This window comes from Coturnix japonica, chromosome 1 (genome assembly GCF_054131305.1).
Source record: "Coturnix japonica strain WE chromosome 1, WE-NBRP24, whole genome shotgun sequence".
Classification (NCBI taxonomy): Eukaryota; Metazoa; Chordata; class Aves; order Galliformes; family Phasianidae; genus Coturnix; species Coturnix japonica.
The window spans coordinates 165,968,129-165,981,234 of NC_140663.1; the positions used below are offsets into that span (position 1 = coordinate 165,968,129).

Here is a 13,106-nt window from a genome sequence, read left to right on the forward strand (position 1 = left end):
ATATATGTCTAGTTTCTTCAAGCTTCCTTTGACTTAATGAGCCATTGTTTATACAGTTAATGGCAACTGTTTGTATGAGTACTTTATGTGTGCTTCCACTTCTTTCCACAAGTAAAAACTGCCAAACAAAACTGGCCTGACACCTCTGAGTGGAATTTCGACCACATAAAAATAAGTGGCAAAATTCCCAGCTAAAATTTTGACAGATCTACTGAAATCCTAGCACTTGGGCTGGCCCTCATAAGATGATGTGAATTATGCTGTCAGAGAACAAGCAGTGGTGGTTCTGTGGTGGCAAATGCTCAGTCCCGCTGCAGTGGTCTTCCTGGGAAAGTACCCACACAAGTCCCTTAATGCAGTGATTAAGGCACGCGCTGGTGATAGGGGACGTATGAGTCTGAGAGCAGATGGGGTGAGGGAAGAAATGAACAGTGTTGCTGAATTCATCCTGGATGCTTTGCTGCTGTGTAAGCATCACCACTGTGTGATCTCCAGGGCAGTCAGTGGGCAACAGCCACCCCCAGGCTCACCAAGGGAATCTGCCTTTGAGGGCGGAGGGCAAGATCCGTGACTCGTTGGGTTTTACCTGTAGGTTCAGGGCATGAAAAAGCTCTTGTCAAGAGTAAAGTACTTCTGGGTACACAACAACCTATGCAAGGCAGAAAGCACTATGGGAAGTCATTTATTCAGATCACCCCATGTAAATTGCAGATGTGCCTTTGTTGATGGATCTCCCCCATGTCCACTGGCCGTATGATTGTCAAGCATACTAAACCTTTGATTAAAGCCAGAAAACCGTTCCTGCTCACATTATGTGGTACCTAAAGAGCACTCCTACATTTGACCGCTAAAAGCTACAAAAGTCTTTGCGGCCAGCAGAAAGAAGGCAAGTCCTTTCCTGGATCTGCACGCAGGGGAAAAGCAAAGGCTTGCTCACACGCCTCAGTCATGCAGGATGCCTCACTGTGAATTTTCCCCACTTGTGCTGCCAAACACACTGAGAAGGCAACAGCCAGCCCTTCCCCAGCACTCAACTGCCGTTCCATAAGTGTCAGCATAGACATGGAAACAGCACAACAGGAGGAGCTGTAGCAAATCAACCTATCGGCAGCTCTGCAAAAGTCAGCAAGAAGTCACAGTTTTCTGAATCTTAGAGAGGGTTTGCTAAAAGGTTTACCAACTGGGTTTGCTCCATCTAACTGCTTCATCTCAGATCTCTCGCGTGCAGCAAGCAGAACATTGACAAAAGATGTAGCTGAAATCAAAGAGGATAACTTCCATATGCTAACTGCTGCTACTAAGTAGAGAGAGATACAAACATTGTATTTTAAATGTTCATGCTTCACATCTGAATTTCTTTTCAGAAATACAAACACCACACGCTACAAATGCAGTTTGGGGTGCTGCCCCATGACAAACAGGCAAATGTTTACTTTGCTGCTGCCAAAAGGAGAGGGCCCAGTATCCCATCTTCATGCCTGGCTGACTCCTATTCCCATCTGTGCTGTCACACTCCTCCTTTGTACTGGTGCTCTGCTCATGCCATAGGGAACCAGAAGAAAACAATTACAGTTCATTTTTGTGGGGTGCATTTCTGTGGCTTCAGCCCCTTGAACCAGATGCCCTGAGGGTTCACTTGATATTAGAGGGCACGGGGAAAAAGCAGGAATGCTGGCCAGGACGGGAAGAGCAGGAGCACTCCTTTACAACAGTGGTGAGCTCTTGGCAGAGCCACCCTCATCCCACTGCAGCCTCAGACACAAACATCGGTACCTTGGCTCAGTAGTTCAGGACCTGGGCTGTGACCTGGGTCAGGCACACAGTGCAACCTTCTCCAGCCCAGCAGCTCAGCTCCAGTTGCCTTTGGAAGGAGACCATGCCCTTTCCCCAGGCCACCTTGCAGACTGCAGAGCTCAGCTGCTGTGGTGCCAGGGTTGTTTTTTGAAGCTTCCAATAAATTTGTTTTTGCTGGAAAAGTGTTTTTGTTGGGGTTTTTTTTACCTTCTTTTTCTCATGATCAAAACCAAGCAGATTATTTTTAGGTGAGTTTTCTCCTTTTGAACTTACATTTGGGCACTAAAAGTCAACACATGCGACTTCTGCTTCAAAAGACAGTGAGAAAGAAGTTGTTGTGAGATGGCTGTTCTGCAGCAGCTGTAAAAAGCATAATGCAGCACATTCAGAAAAGGAATTGGGGGGGTGGGGGGGGGGGAGTAGAACTTCCAGCAAATCTGAGAACTTGAAATCTACAACTAAAATCATTGTCATCTTCCACCTAATTTTGGAGATGCATTAAAAAATTTTTGGAAGACTCTATACCCCCAAATGTCTCTAAGGCAATTTCTAACTTCTTTAGCTGTGAAAATACCTTTGGCTGATGTTCTGTGTAGACCCAGATACGATCTGGGCTGCTTTACTGAGATCTTTACAGTGTTGTGTGTGGGTTTCCAGGGGGGAAATACGGGAGAAAAAGAAGATACAGCCATAAATCTGTGATTCTATGGGAGAGGCAGCAGCACAGATGGTGGTTCTGCTACTGCTCTGGGGTTCTTGGGCTGCTCAAGAGGTGAAAATAAATGGATTATTTGTTTTATGGTCTATATCATTGAAACTATCAGACTGAAGGAAGGAGTTCATTCCTGAGGTGCTGAGGTATGGCACAAGTCCCACCTTGTGAAAGGTGAAAGCTGTTTATTGTAGGTCTGCCAGGTGCCCCAAGGAATCACAGACTGCTGTTCCTCACAAAGACCAGGTCCCTTCAGCACCTCTGACAAACGAGGTACCTTTTATCCAGGTGATCAGTTATAGAGTTAGATACTTGCAGACTTAAAATACCGGTCCAGCTTAGGAATGACGGGGCACAAAGATTACTGTCCGGTAATGTGATTGCAAAATCATGGGTTTTCAGGGAAGGTAAACGGTCATGTGTTAGCCTGCTTCTAAAATGAAATTTGTTTTCTGTGTTTCTGTGGGAAATCAGAGGATGTTATTAACTGAGTCATGCAGCTGTTGACTTTAGCCAGCAGGCAACTGATATAAATAGAGAAGCACCAGTAAGCCTTGGACAGAAGAAGTGGTTGAGAGGTCTTCTTGAGAGGGCTCTGTCCAAGGACAGAGAGGCAGAGATGGAACTGAAGATGCTTGCTTTCCTGGGGTTACTGTGCATTTCATGCTCTTATGCTTTGCCAGTGGCTCCAGAAACTGAAAATGAAGATATGCAATTTGCTCGGGTAAATTCTATAGACAAAACATAGAAAATGATTTACTGAGAAAAAATGAATATAATGATGCTGTGTTAATGATGTGGAATATTTCACTAACAACTCTTTGCCTTTGAAAAGAAATATTTATGTTCTAAACTGTTGCATTTTCTTCCCAACAGAAATATCTGGAAAACTTCTATGATTTTAAGGAAGATAAAAGTTCTCTATTTAAATCAACGAATCTCAACCACATGGCTGACAAAATCCGAGAAATGCAGTCGTTCTTTGGGCTGGAGGTGACCGGGGAGCTGAACCGTAAGACGATGGACATGATGAAGCAGCCCAGATGTGGAATCCCAGACGTCCGCTCATACACCACCTTCCCACAGAACCCTAGGTGGAATAAGGAAGATGTGACATATAGGTAACATACATTAAAGCTTGTTTCCCTGTACATCAGTTTTGTGTCTGTCAGGTTATTTATGCCAGCAGGTTCTTTACTATTTACTCTTGCATTCTTGCAAGAACCTCATTCAGGGTGGCACGGCCAAGAACATGGGGAACATTTGTGGCTTTTACATTAGACTTCCAAATACTGATAAAAGAGACAAGAATAGTAGCGACATTGGTTTATTAAGAGCTTACTAAATAATTTAATTAGTGGATGGAAGGGTTGCAACTGAGAGTAACGGTTGGGATTTCTGAAAGCTCTGAAAGAAAACTTTGAAATCCCTATTACATAAGCAGATAACTGGAAAATAAACAACCCAACAAACAAATAATAACAATCAGTGCTTAAAAATTTGACCTCGGTACTGTGTGCCCTAGACATAGTTCTGGTTGCTTTTAATTCCTTCTGTTTTGTTTTACAGGATTTGGAATTACACTCCTGACATGCTGCAAGCTGATGTGGACGAAGCGATTGCAAGAGCCTTCCAGCTCTGGAGCAGCGTCACCCCTTTGAGGTTCACCAGGCTCTACAGTGGTGAAGCAGACATAATGATCTCCTTTGCTTCTGGATGTAAGGGCCCCCCTTGCTGGGGAATGATAACTAATTGTCACTTTTTCTTGACGAGCTGATGGAAAATTTCACTTGCTTTTACTTTTTTTATTTTAGTTCATCGTGACTTCTATCCCTTTGATGGTCCAGGAGGAACGCTGGCTCATGCCTATCCCCCCAACAGTGGGATAGGAGGAGATGCCCACTTTGATGAAGATGAAAACTGGACCAAGTTTACCACCTATAGTGGTAAGTTGCCTTAAAAATTGCATTGCTTGTCTTTTATTAGATAGTGTTTGTCTTGAAGACACGGCGAAATAAAAGGTACTATGGCAGAAATTCCCACATTTGCTGAGATGTGAAATGTCAGTGTAACTTAGTAAAATGATTGTGCATATTCTGACCTGTGCTGCAGTCATGACAGTTCTCTGAAGTTAATTCATAAACTATAACTGCAGCACTTGTGAATAAAACGAGATTAACATGCAACAGTAATTGGATTATCATTACATTGCAAGGCAGGAAATTTTGGCCATCAGGAATGACCTTAAAATTTGTAATAGTGAGCTCTCAATTTAAAAAAGATAAAATTATTTAAACCTTTAAATTCTGCAAAGGAATAAAAGGGCCACAGATTTGTTGGTAAGCATAATTTTGAGATTTTCTGGTGTCCAGCAATGTTCAGGGGTGATATCAGAGCTCACATGCTACTGGCCTTCCTGCAGTAGTCACCAACTGAATTCCATGCACCTTACAATGCCTAAAATATGACCACATTATTGAAACATTCTCATCCAATTTTCAGTCCTTGTTAACATTAAAAGTCTTTGATTCTTTGCTGGCAAGAACGTTACTGCAGCATGAGAAGGCCATGTTCCCCAACTGGCTCCCCTGTGAGCAACAAACATTCATAATTGGAAACTCATTTCTTTTCCAAGATTTTAGAGAATCTCTTAACTGGGACAGTTAAAATGTCCTGTTCTATCAACACCACGAATGAGAAGTTAGAATGTGTATCCCACTGTCATGAAGAAATTTTGTTTAGTGTTTGTTATCTGTGCTGGATTTTTTTCTAGGGTACAATTTATTTCTTGTTGCTGCTCATGAGTTGGGTCACTCACTGGGTCTTGGTCATTCCAATGTCTTTGGTGCCTTGATGTATCCCATATATATGGCCAAGGATACAAGAAACTACAGGCTTCATCAGGATGATATCAATGGCATTCAGGCCCTCTATGGTAAGCAAGAGGCATAATTTTTGTTGGTCAATGGATAAGCATTTACAATGAATTTCTCTCAACAGCTAAAAAGTATTTATTTCTACTGCAGGAAGGATATTGAGGTTTAATTTCCCGATTACATTTTGTGCAAATCTCTGACTCTTTGTGGCTAAAAGTCAATATTTGCAATGTGAAATCCGTGGGGCTGTGTCCATGCCAGTAAAACAAAATGTTTAAGCTTTCTTCAAAGCTACTAGAAGAAATAATTACAGCCTATAAGTGCAGTATTAACTCTCTTGCCATCCATAAAGGGATGTTCATATGCACAACTGCTACTTGAAATTGGTTTTGCTCTACATTAATCCCTGAGCAAATGCAGTTTGAGCTAGCAATAACTTGTCAAAGTAAAACCATGCAAGAGACTGTTATAATAGTTATCAACACAGATGGCCAACTTAAGTTGCACAGTTTCCACTGGCATTAGCTTACTAGCTGATTTATAAACTCAACTGTGCATTAGTCTCAGTAGGGTACACTCTGAAGCTCTGCAATGCAAAACTCTATTTCACCATCCAATTTCACATTTATCTGTTTCCCAAAGGACAACCGAGGGAATCCCCTCTATTTCCAACAAAAGCATTTCCCCCACAAGAACCAACGGAAATGGCACCTACAGAAGCACCAACTCAAATTTCACCCTGGGAAGAACCAACAGAAATGGCACCCACAGAAAGACCAGAGGACTGTGACCCTCATTTGACTTTTGATGCTATCACTACTCTCCGTGGGGAAATTCTGTTCTTCAAAGGCAGGTAAGTGATTTCATTTCTACCAGCACCTGCTTCTGAGGCTCACAAAGGTAGAACATAATGTTCATTTCAAGTAATTCATCTTCCTTTGGTTATTTTCCTTTGGGAAAATATTTCTTTCTGAAAGTAGTAAGGCAGCTTTGCTAATTTTTACTAGTCCAGCAAGAGCTGGGTGAGTAACATGGTTTACTGACAGGTGAGTAAACTCTTGCAAGCCATCATCCATCATCACTGTTACAGTTGTGCAAGGCTGAATAATCTCAGCATCACTCCTCAGCCTGCAGCTAGTTTATACACAGCACTTTCCTCATCACACCAGTCCAGGTGTGGGTCATGGAGCTGTGGGAAGTGCCACTGGTGTCTTTTGGCAGCACTCTGACCAAGGGGTGCACAGTAAACTAGTGCCCAGACCTGCTCATTGAGAGTCCCTGCCATTAGATGGCCTTGCTTTTTCTGTATGTTGTGACACTGAGCACTGTAACAGGGGTTGGCAGTGTGCTTCCACTCTGGAGAAAGGGGACAGCATGTCAGGCCTAGGGCTTCATTCACTTCTTGGGTTGGTGACTGTGTTTCAATTGAATAAACTTCCCCTGATGAAGTGGGCCTGATTCATCTTCTAAAGCATGTGATGAAGAACTGTAACGTAAAAACATAGGAAAGGAAAGGAAGAAAGAATTCCTCCTTACTTTGAGTTTTAATATATTTTCCAAGGATGTATAGTGAATCTTTGTAACCAAATTGAAATTAAGATCAGAGCTGTGCCAGCCCATGTGATACACAGAGAAGACAAAGCTCTAGTCATCAGCATTAGCACAGGCATCACATGTTGATGGGCAAGCCATCAGAGCCTTGGTGGAGTAGTCCATAGGCAATTAGCTCTAAATGGCACTGCTTGAGCAAAGGTGTTGTGCAAGATCACCTGCAGAGATTCCTTCAATCTCAACCATTCTGTGTTACTAGAGTAACCAGTAGTAAAGGGAAAATGTCTACAAGACAGCAGGTCTAAGTAAAGCACTCCATACAAGAAGGGGTGATGGCTTTGTCCAGTATTGAGAACTGGCTTCAGCATCCGAACAGTAGCATTTTAAGTATATTTTTGTGCCAATGATCTCATAGTGAAATATGAACACTGAAAAACTGCTGATTTTGTTTCTATCAGCTACGTCTGGCGCAAAAGTCCCTACTTCTCAGAAATCGAGCATGACACCATCTCCACATTCTGGCCATCACTGGCAGCTGGATTTGACGCTGCTTATGAGATTGACAAGAAGGATCGAGTGATCTTTTTTAAAGGTATTTCTCTTACATTTGCATCTGTCCTTATTAAGAATTAATAAAGCCATGGTAGAACTACTAGCCTGTATATGTTTGCATATGTTATCTGATAATAATGGAAGGAACATAATAACGACAGCATATATTCTTAATATTTAAACCCATTTTAACTTTCAAAATGCTATTATTGTCATCAATTAATGCTGATCCCAGCAGTACTTTACAATATGATGTTACTCTTGCTGGAGAGAGAGATCAGAACTGAGATAAAACTCATTACCTGCATTGTTATTAAAGGTTCCAAATATGCCTAAAAAGCACACTGAACTTTATTGAGTATTGTAATATCACAATGAATGTTAAAACTGAAAAACCCAACGTCCAGTATTTGAATATATCAAAGTTGTGTGTGTTCTAAAGGGACATCTTCTCATCCATATATATGCTCTACTTAGGGATCTTTACCACACAGAAAGCTTTGGTGGAAAGTTCTGGGGCTTTGATGAAAAGTTCAGCCTCTTCATGGATCCCTACTAATATTTTCTGTTTTTCTTGATAGATAACCAGTACTGGGCTGTCAGCGGCTACAAAATAGAGCCAGGTTTCCCCAAACCTATTCAGAACCTGGGCTTTCCCAGAAGCGTTAGGAAAATAGATGCTGCTGTTCATGATCAAAATACCAAGAAAACCTATATCTTTGTAGGCAACAAGTACTGGAGGTAAGGCTAATTCCTTCATTCTACTTTCTTTCATTCAGGATTGCTTACGGGGCAGAAACACCTCTGAGATTTTTAAGTGAAGGACCTATCAAGAAAGCTCTGAAAGGAGATCAAAATATTGAACTTTTAAATAAACAGTTCAGTGAAGCAGTAATATTTACCCTAATAATACAACTGGGAAAATCTTATCCTGTTACACCAAAACTGACATCCAAACATGAAGTCAGTTCATAGGTTGGATACTGTCAAAGTGAATTAATCAATTTAAATAAAGAGTTAAGCTTATTGCTCAGCACAGGCACTGTCCAGCCTTGTTATCAAGCTCAGGGAATAGAGCTGATGCTCTGAAAACAGCCTTGCTCATGACAGTAAAGATATCAATTTTACACAGGGTTTATACAGTTCAGTGAGTTCCCTATAGAGATGTGTTTGATTAATTCCCTATCAGAGTAGGTTTATTTAATAAAAAAAAATCACCTGGTTTTATCATTAAATATTACATTCTTTCTTCTTTTCATTAATTTCTTTATGCAGTTTTGATGAAAATACCCAATCAATGGAAAGAGGATATCCAAGGAAAATAGCAGCTGACTTCCACGGAATTGGCCACACTGTTGATGCTGCCCTTCAAAACAACGGTAAGTAAATTAAAATGAAAGTGAAAGCAAAATACAAGACCATTAACTGATGAAAACAATGAAAAAAAAAAAAAACTGTATGTGTGTTTCAAATATGAAACATTTTTTTTTAATCACCCAGGAAAATAGAAAATAAGTAAGCAAAAATTATATATTAATTTGCTATTGCTTTGTCCTTCTAATTCCAGGACATTTCTACTTTTTCCATGGATCAAACCAGTATGAGGTTGACATCAAGAACAAGAAATTTGTCCGTAAAATGAAGAGCAACAGCTGGTTTGATTGCTAGAAATCTCCAACAATAATGGTAGTTTGCATTTGCTCCAGAAATGTTCCTCTCATGTTCCTTGGCTATAACCAGCATCATTCAAATGTTATTGTCTGCAATTACGGTCTATGAAGAATCTAATTTAAAATTTTAATAATGTAAAACTTAATGTACAGTTTTAATTTATTTTTCCAAGTATTTATTAATCAAACTTGTTTTGAGTAATAAAAGTATTTTGCTGGAGAATAGCAATGCTTGTTCATTCTGGTTCACTTCTCTAGTGACAGTGCTCCCAGGGTAACTGCAAACAAGCCTGAATGGAGCCAGCATCCCATTGCCATTTTCAAAAGTGCTCAGGGAAGTTAAAGAGAATCTGAAGCTTCTGGGCTGATTTGAGGCACAGTGAGAAATGACCTGAGGGGCAGTCTGGGGAAAGGACTGCACTCAGGAAAGCTGTGAGAGGACAGATGAAGTAGAAACAGATCCTACAGGAGAATTTGAATGGCAGCATAGATAAGGGGTCTGGTAGCTATGTCCTCACCTACCTTGCCCTCACGGCATGAAGGAAGAGGGGTGAGGGCAGGAAAGGAGATGGATCCCTACTGGTGAAGGGGAAACATGACAATGGGTTAAGAGGACACATAGTTTTGTGCCGCTTTGGGGTGGGCAGAGTTGGGAGATTGGTATGGCAGGATTAAAGTGACTGTAGAGAAGAGCTGAGTAACTCATGTGGGGATAGAGACAGCCTGCAGACAGGATGAGAAGTGATGGTAGCATGGTCACAGGGTAACCACCAGAGAGCAAGGGGATTATTCCTACTGAGTTGCAACCATGTGCCATGCTCCCAGTGCTGGGCAGGAACTACTGCAAGAACCACATCCCTTTGCAAAAAAGATGAAGTTATAAGACAAAAAACAGGATTTTCATGTAACCACTGGAGATGACTCCTCTGGAAGAAGAGCAGTAAGGCAATAACAAAAGCACGCACACTTCCTCTTCTTGTCTCATTTGGGTTGCAGCATGAACCTCCTTGTAGTCTCATCCACTATGCAGTCCATCATGTCGTGACATGCATTCCCTTGGCAAATACACTAACACCCATTAACAAGTGCTGTGATTAATTTGCAGTGTATGTACAAATAAAACAGTCAAAAGTCAGACTGCAATGCTACAGAGTGAGCAGAGTCATAACACACCCTCTGCTAGTACAAACTAGCCAGGTGCCAGGCTGTTCAATCAGCCAGTCAAAAGCCAGTGCGGTTGCACCATTTTCCCCTCTTGTCCTGAGTCTGCACTGTGTGAAGAGCCATCAGGTCAGCCTGATTCCTCTGCATCATTGAAAAGAGCTGTGAAAATCCAGCTTGCTGAAGGATGCCCCTGGCACACATTAAGCAGAGCCATGCTAAAGGCCTCAGTTATATAACTTTCCTTATATATATAATCTCTGAGCTCTGCTTTGTCAAAGCATATGCATTGCTACTGAGTGATATCTCAGTGGCTAGAATACCTGTTCAACTGTAAGCTTGGCTAATATTCATCTTCCTCTTGAACGGATTTGATCTCATCTCCTACAGCACTGATCTGATAGTGTGATTGTGTGAGGAAGTCAACTCTTCTGAACCATTTCTTTTTCTCTGCAAAGGCAGCAGGAGTGGATGGGAATGGCTGATGAGGTCAGTAATCCAGTTGCTGCTGTTCAAAATCTCTTATCTGCCATGTTCTGCTCCCTGTGTGAGCAATGTGTGATGCTAAGTGAGCATTACTGAAACAGGATGATAAAATGAGCTAGGGGAGAATCTGAGCTGTTAACCTCAGCCTGCTTTAGAAGCCTGTTAGGGACTGACTGTCTCAGCATTGCCACAAGGGCTGTGGTGCACCAGAGTGAAGTCATGAGCTGACAAGTGGGTGAGCTCACCTGGCAGGAGCCCAGGGAGGGCAGAGACACAGTGCAGCTGGTGTTGCCTCAACATCTCCCATTACCATCCTTAAATGTCTGTGCTGCATATGTAGCCTACACAGAAGAATTTCTGTCCAAGGACATTAGGTACCTCCAGGGTGAAGCAGGGCTCTGTGAGTGCTTCTTGTGCATAGAGTGGAGTTAACTTCCTTTCATTTTGAAAGTGCCTACACACTTTGATATCCTAATGGGACACCTACTTGCATGCCCGGGTTTACCTTCAGGAATCAGGCCTTTAGGCCTTATTTGTTGGCTGAGTATTGAAAACGGTAAAAGGGAAACCTAAAAGAACACATCAGCAATGGAGGCACAGAACACTGATAGTGTTGATGACTTGCCATTGACGTTGTATATATATATAATATATGGCATAAGAAAATGCTTTTCTTTAAGATAAGACTGGTACTGTTATCACCCCAACAAGACAGCTAACTGAAAGTAAAATATTGGCCTCACCCCCAGATGTTTGTTAGCTAGCTTAAACTGCTTGCATCTGAAAAATGAATGGTAGTTACCTTGCTGTAAATAATAATCCAGAAAGTTCTCTGTTTTTTCATCTCATCAGAACCATAAATGGAAGAAAGACAAAGAATAAATTTTACCCTTACTGAGGAGCTGGTGAGTAGTGTTAACCGTGGACTTTCCATTTGCACTTCTGCTTTCTCCATGTCCTAAATTTTGGCCAAAAAAATGAATTGAGAAAAGCAAGAAAATTCCTGGAAAATGATATAACAGTAAGTAACTCCAGTTGTTTTGGAAACAGGAGTGCTGGAGCTGCTTGTTGGCACTTAGTGAGCAAGTGGAAGTTTCTTGTTGCTATGATTTCTTTATAACTCATAAACGGTTGCTGGAATAAAGGGCATTAAATACCAGCATATGAAATTTGCTCATAAATATAACTTCAATAAGAATTTCTAAGTGTGTGGACTTACTCTGGAATCTGAGACCAGGCATGTAAAAGTAGAGGTGCATGGAAACATCACCTCTTAAATTCTTGACAGTACAACTATCATCCCAAACACAACCTATTGTACATCAAAACTCATACAAAAATGTCTTAATGACTTTATTGACAGCTTTATAAGGCTCTTAAAGAGTATTAGGTGGATGATCTAATAACCATGCATGCTGACACAAAAATGTCACAAGTTGTAAATGCTACAGCAAAGCAGCAGGCTCCAGATCCAGACATCAGGCAGCTCTCTCACAGGCACTCAGTCTACAGCTGGAGGATTGGTTTAGTGCTACCAGCAGTAGTCATCATATGTTGCTTTTGGGGAAGGAGAAAGACTGTGTCACACAGAAATCTTTGGAGATGTTGTGACAAGGATCTTCCCACGGCAGAACTGCACTTCCTCTTCTTGAGGAAGTACGATTTTCAACAGTGTTGTTGTGGTTGTAGAAGAGATTATGGAAATATCTGTCTAATGCTGTTCTCTGTGGCTAGGATTTAAGATCTTCCTGGGGAGGTTTTCCATATAAAGCAAGTGTCCACTCACAGTCAGACAGCACTGCTACAATCATGGAGAAAATGAAGATGAATTAAGCTGTAAGTAGGCACTGACTCAACACTGGACAGGAAGGGTGACCGGTGTGAAAGCTGGCGTTGGTAAGAGGAGTCCTGCTGTTGAGTTAGCATTACTGTGATGGAAACAGGTGACTGTAAAATAAAAAAACAAAAAGCAGCTGTTCTCACATTCATCTTTATCAATAATATTTTATTTTTGAGACGTCATAGGGTTTGCAGCAGAACTAGGCAGGAAGTAAGCACTGCTCAACAGCAGCACAGGCTGAGGCTGCTCAGAACCATACTAGGCAGAAAATTGACTGTGAAAGAGGGGAAGAAAGGGCAAGTCTTGAAAGATTGTCCTTTTTGAAGGGCTGAAAGGAAGAGAACATAACTTTCACACTCACTTCTTCAAGCTAGAACACATTATTTTCTTTATATTTTGTACTACTTCTGGATGAAATCTCCTCAAAAGACAACTTCAAAGGAGAGTAGTGTGGATTTTTCTTC

General features: G+C 41.4%; 1 protein-coding gene across 1 annotated transcript; it reads left to right on the forward strand.

Moving 5' to 3' along the window:
- Positions 1–3,064: 3,064 nt before the first annotated feature.
- On the forward strand, positions 3,065–9,380 carry LOC107308400 (interstitial collagenase-like). The gene is made up of 10 exons (XM_015852268.2): positions 3,065–3,230; positions 3,383–3,627; positions 4,076–4,224; positions 4,321–4,452; positions 5,280–5,441; positions 6,025–6,235; positions 7,392–7,525; positions 8,067–8,226; positions 8,761–8,864; positions 9,053–9,380. Exons 1-10 carry the CDS (start codon positions 3,126–3,128, stop codon positions 9,151–9,153), a joined length of 1,503 nt encoding a protein of 500 aa, XP_015707754.1. The 5' UTR covers positions 3,065–3,125; the 3' UTR covers positions 9,154–9,380.
- The last annotated feature ends 3,726 nt before the right edge of the window (positions 9,381–13,106 follow it).

Excerpts from the sequence above, each read along its gene's own strand:
- LOC107308400 (XM_015852268.2), top strand. The coding sequence starts at position 3,126 with ATGGAACTGAAGATGCTTGCTTTCCTGGGGTTACTGTGCATTTCATGC. Across the intron at positions 6,236-7,391 it reads ATTCTGTTCTTCAAAGGCAG|CTACGTCTGGCGCAAAAGTC; the intron begins GTAAGTGATTTC and ends TGTTTCTATCAG. Across the intron at positions 7,526-8,066 it reads TCGAGTGATCTTTTTTAAAG|ATAACCAGTACTGGGCTGTC; the intron begins GTATTTCTCTTA and ends TTTTCTTGATAG.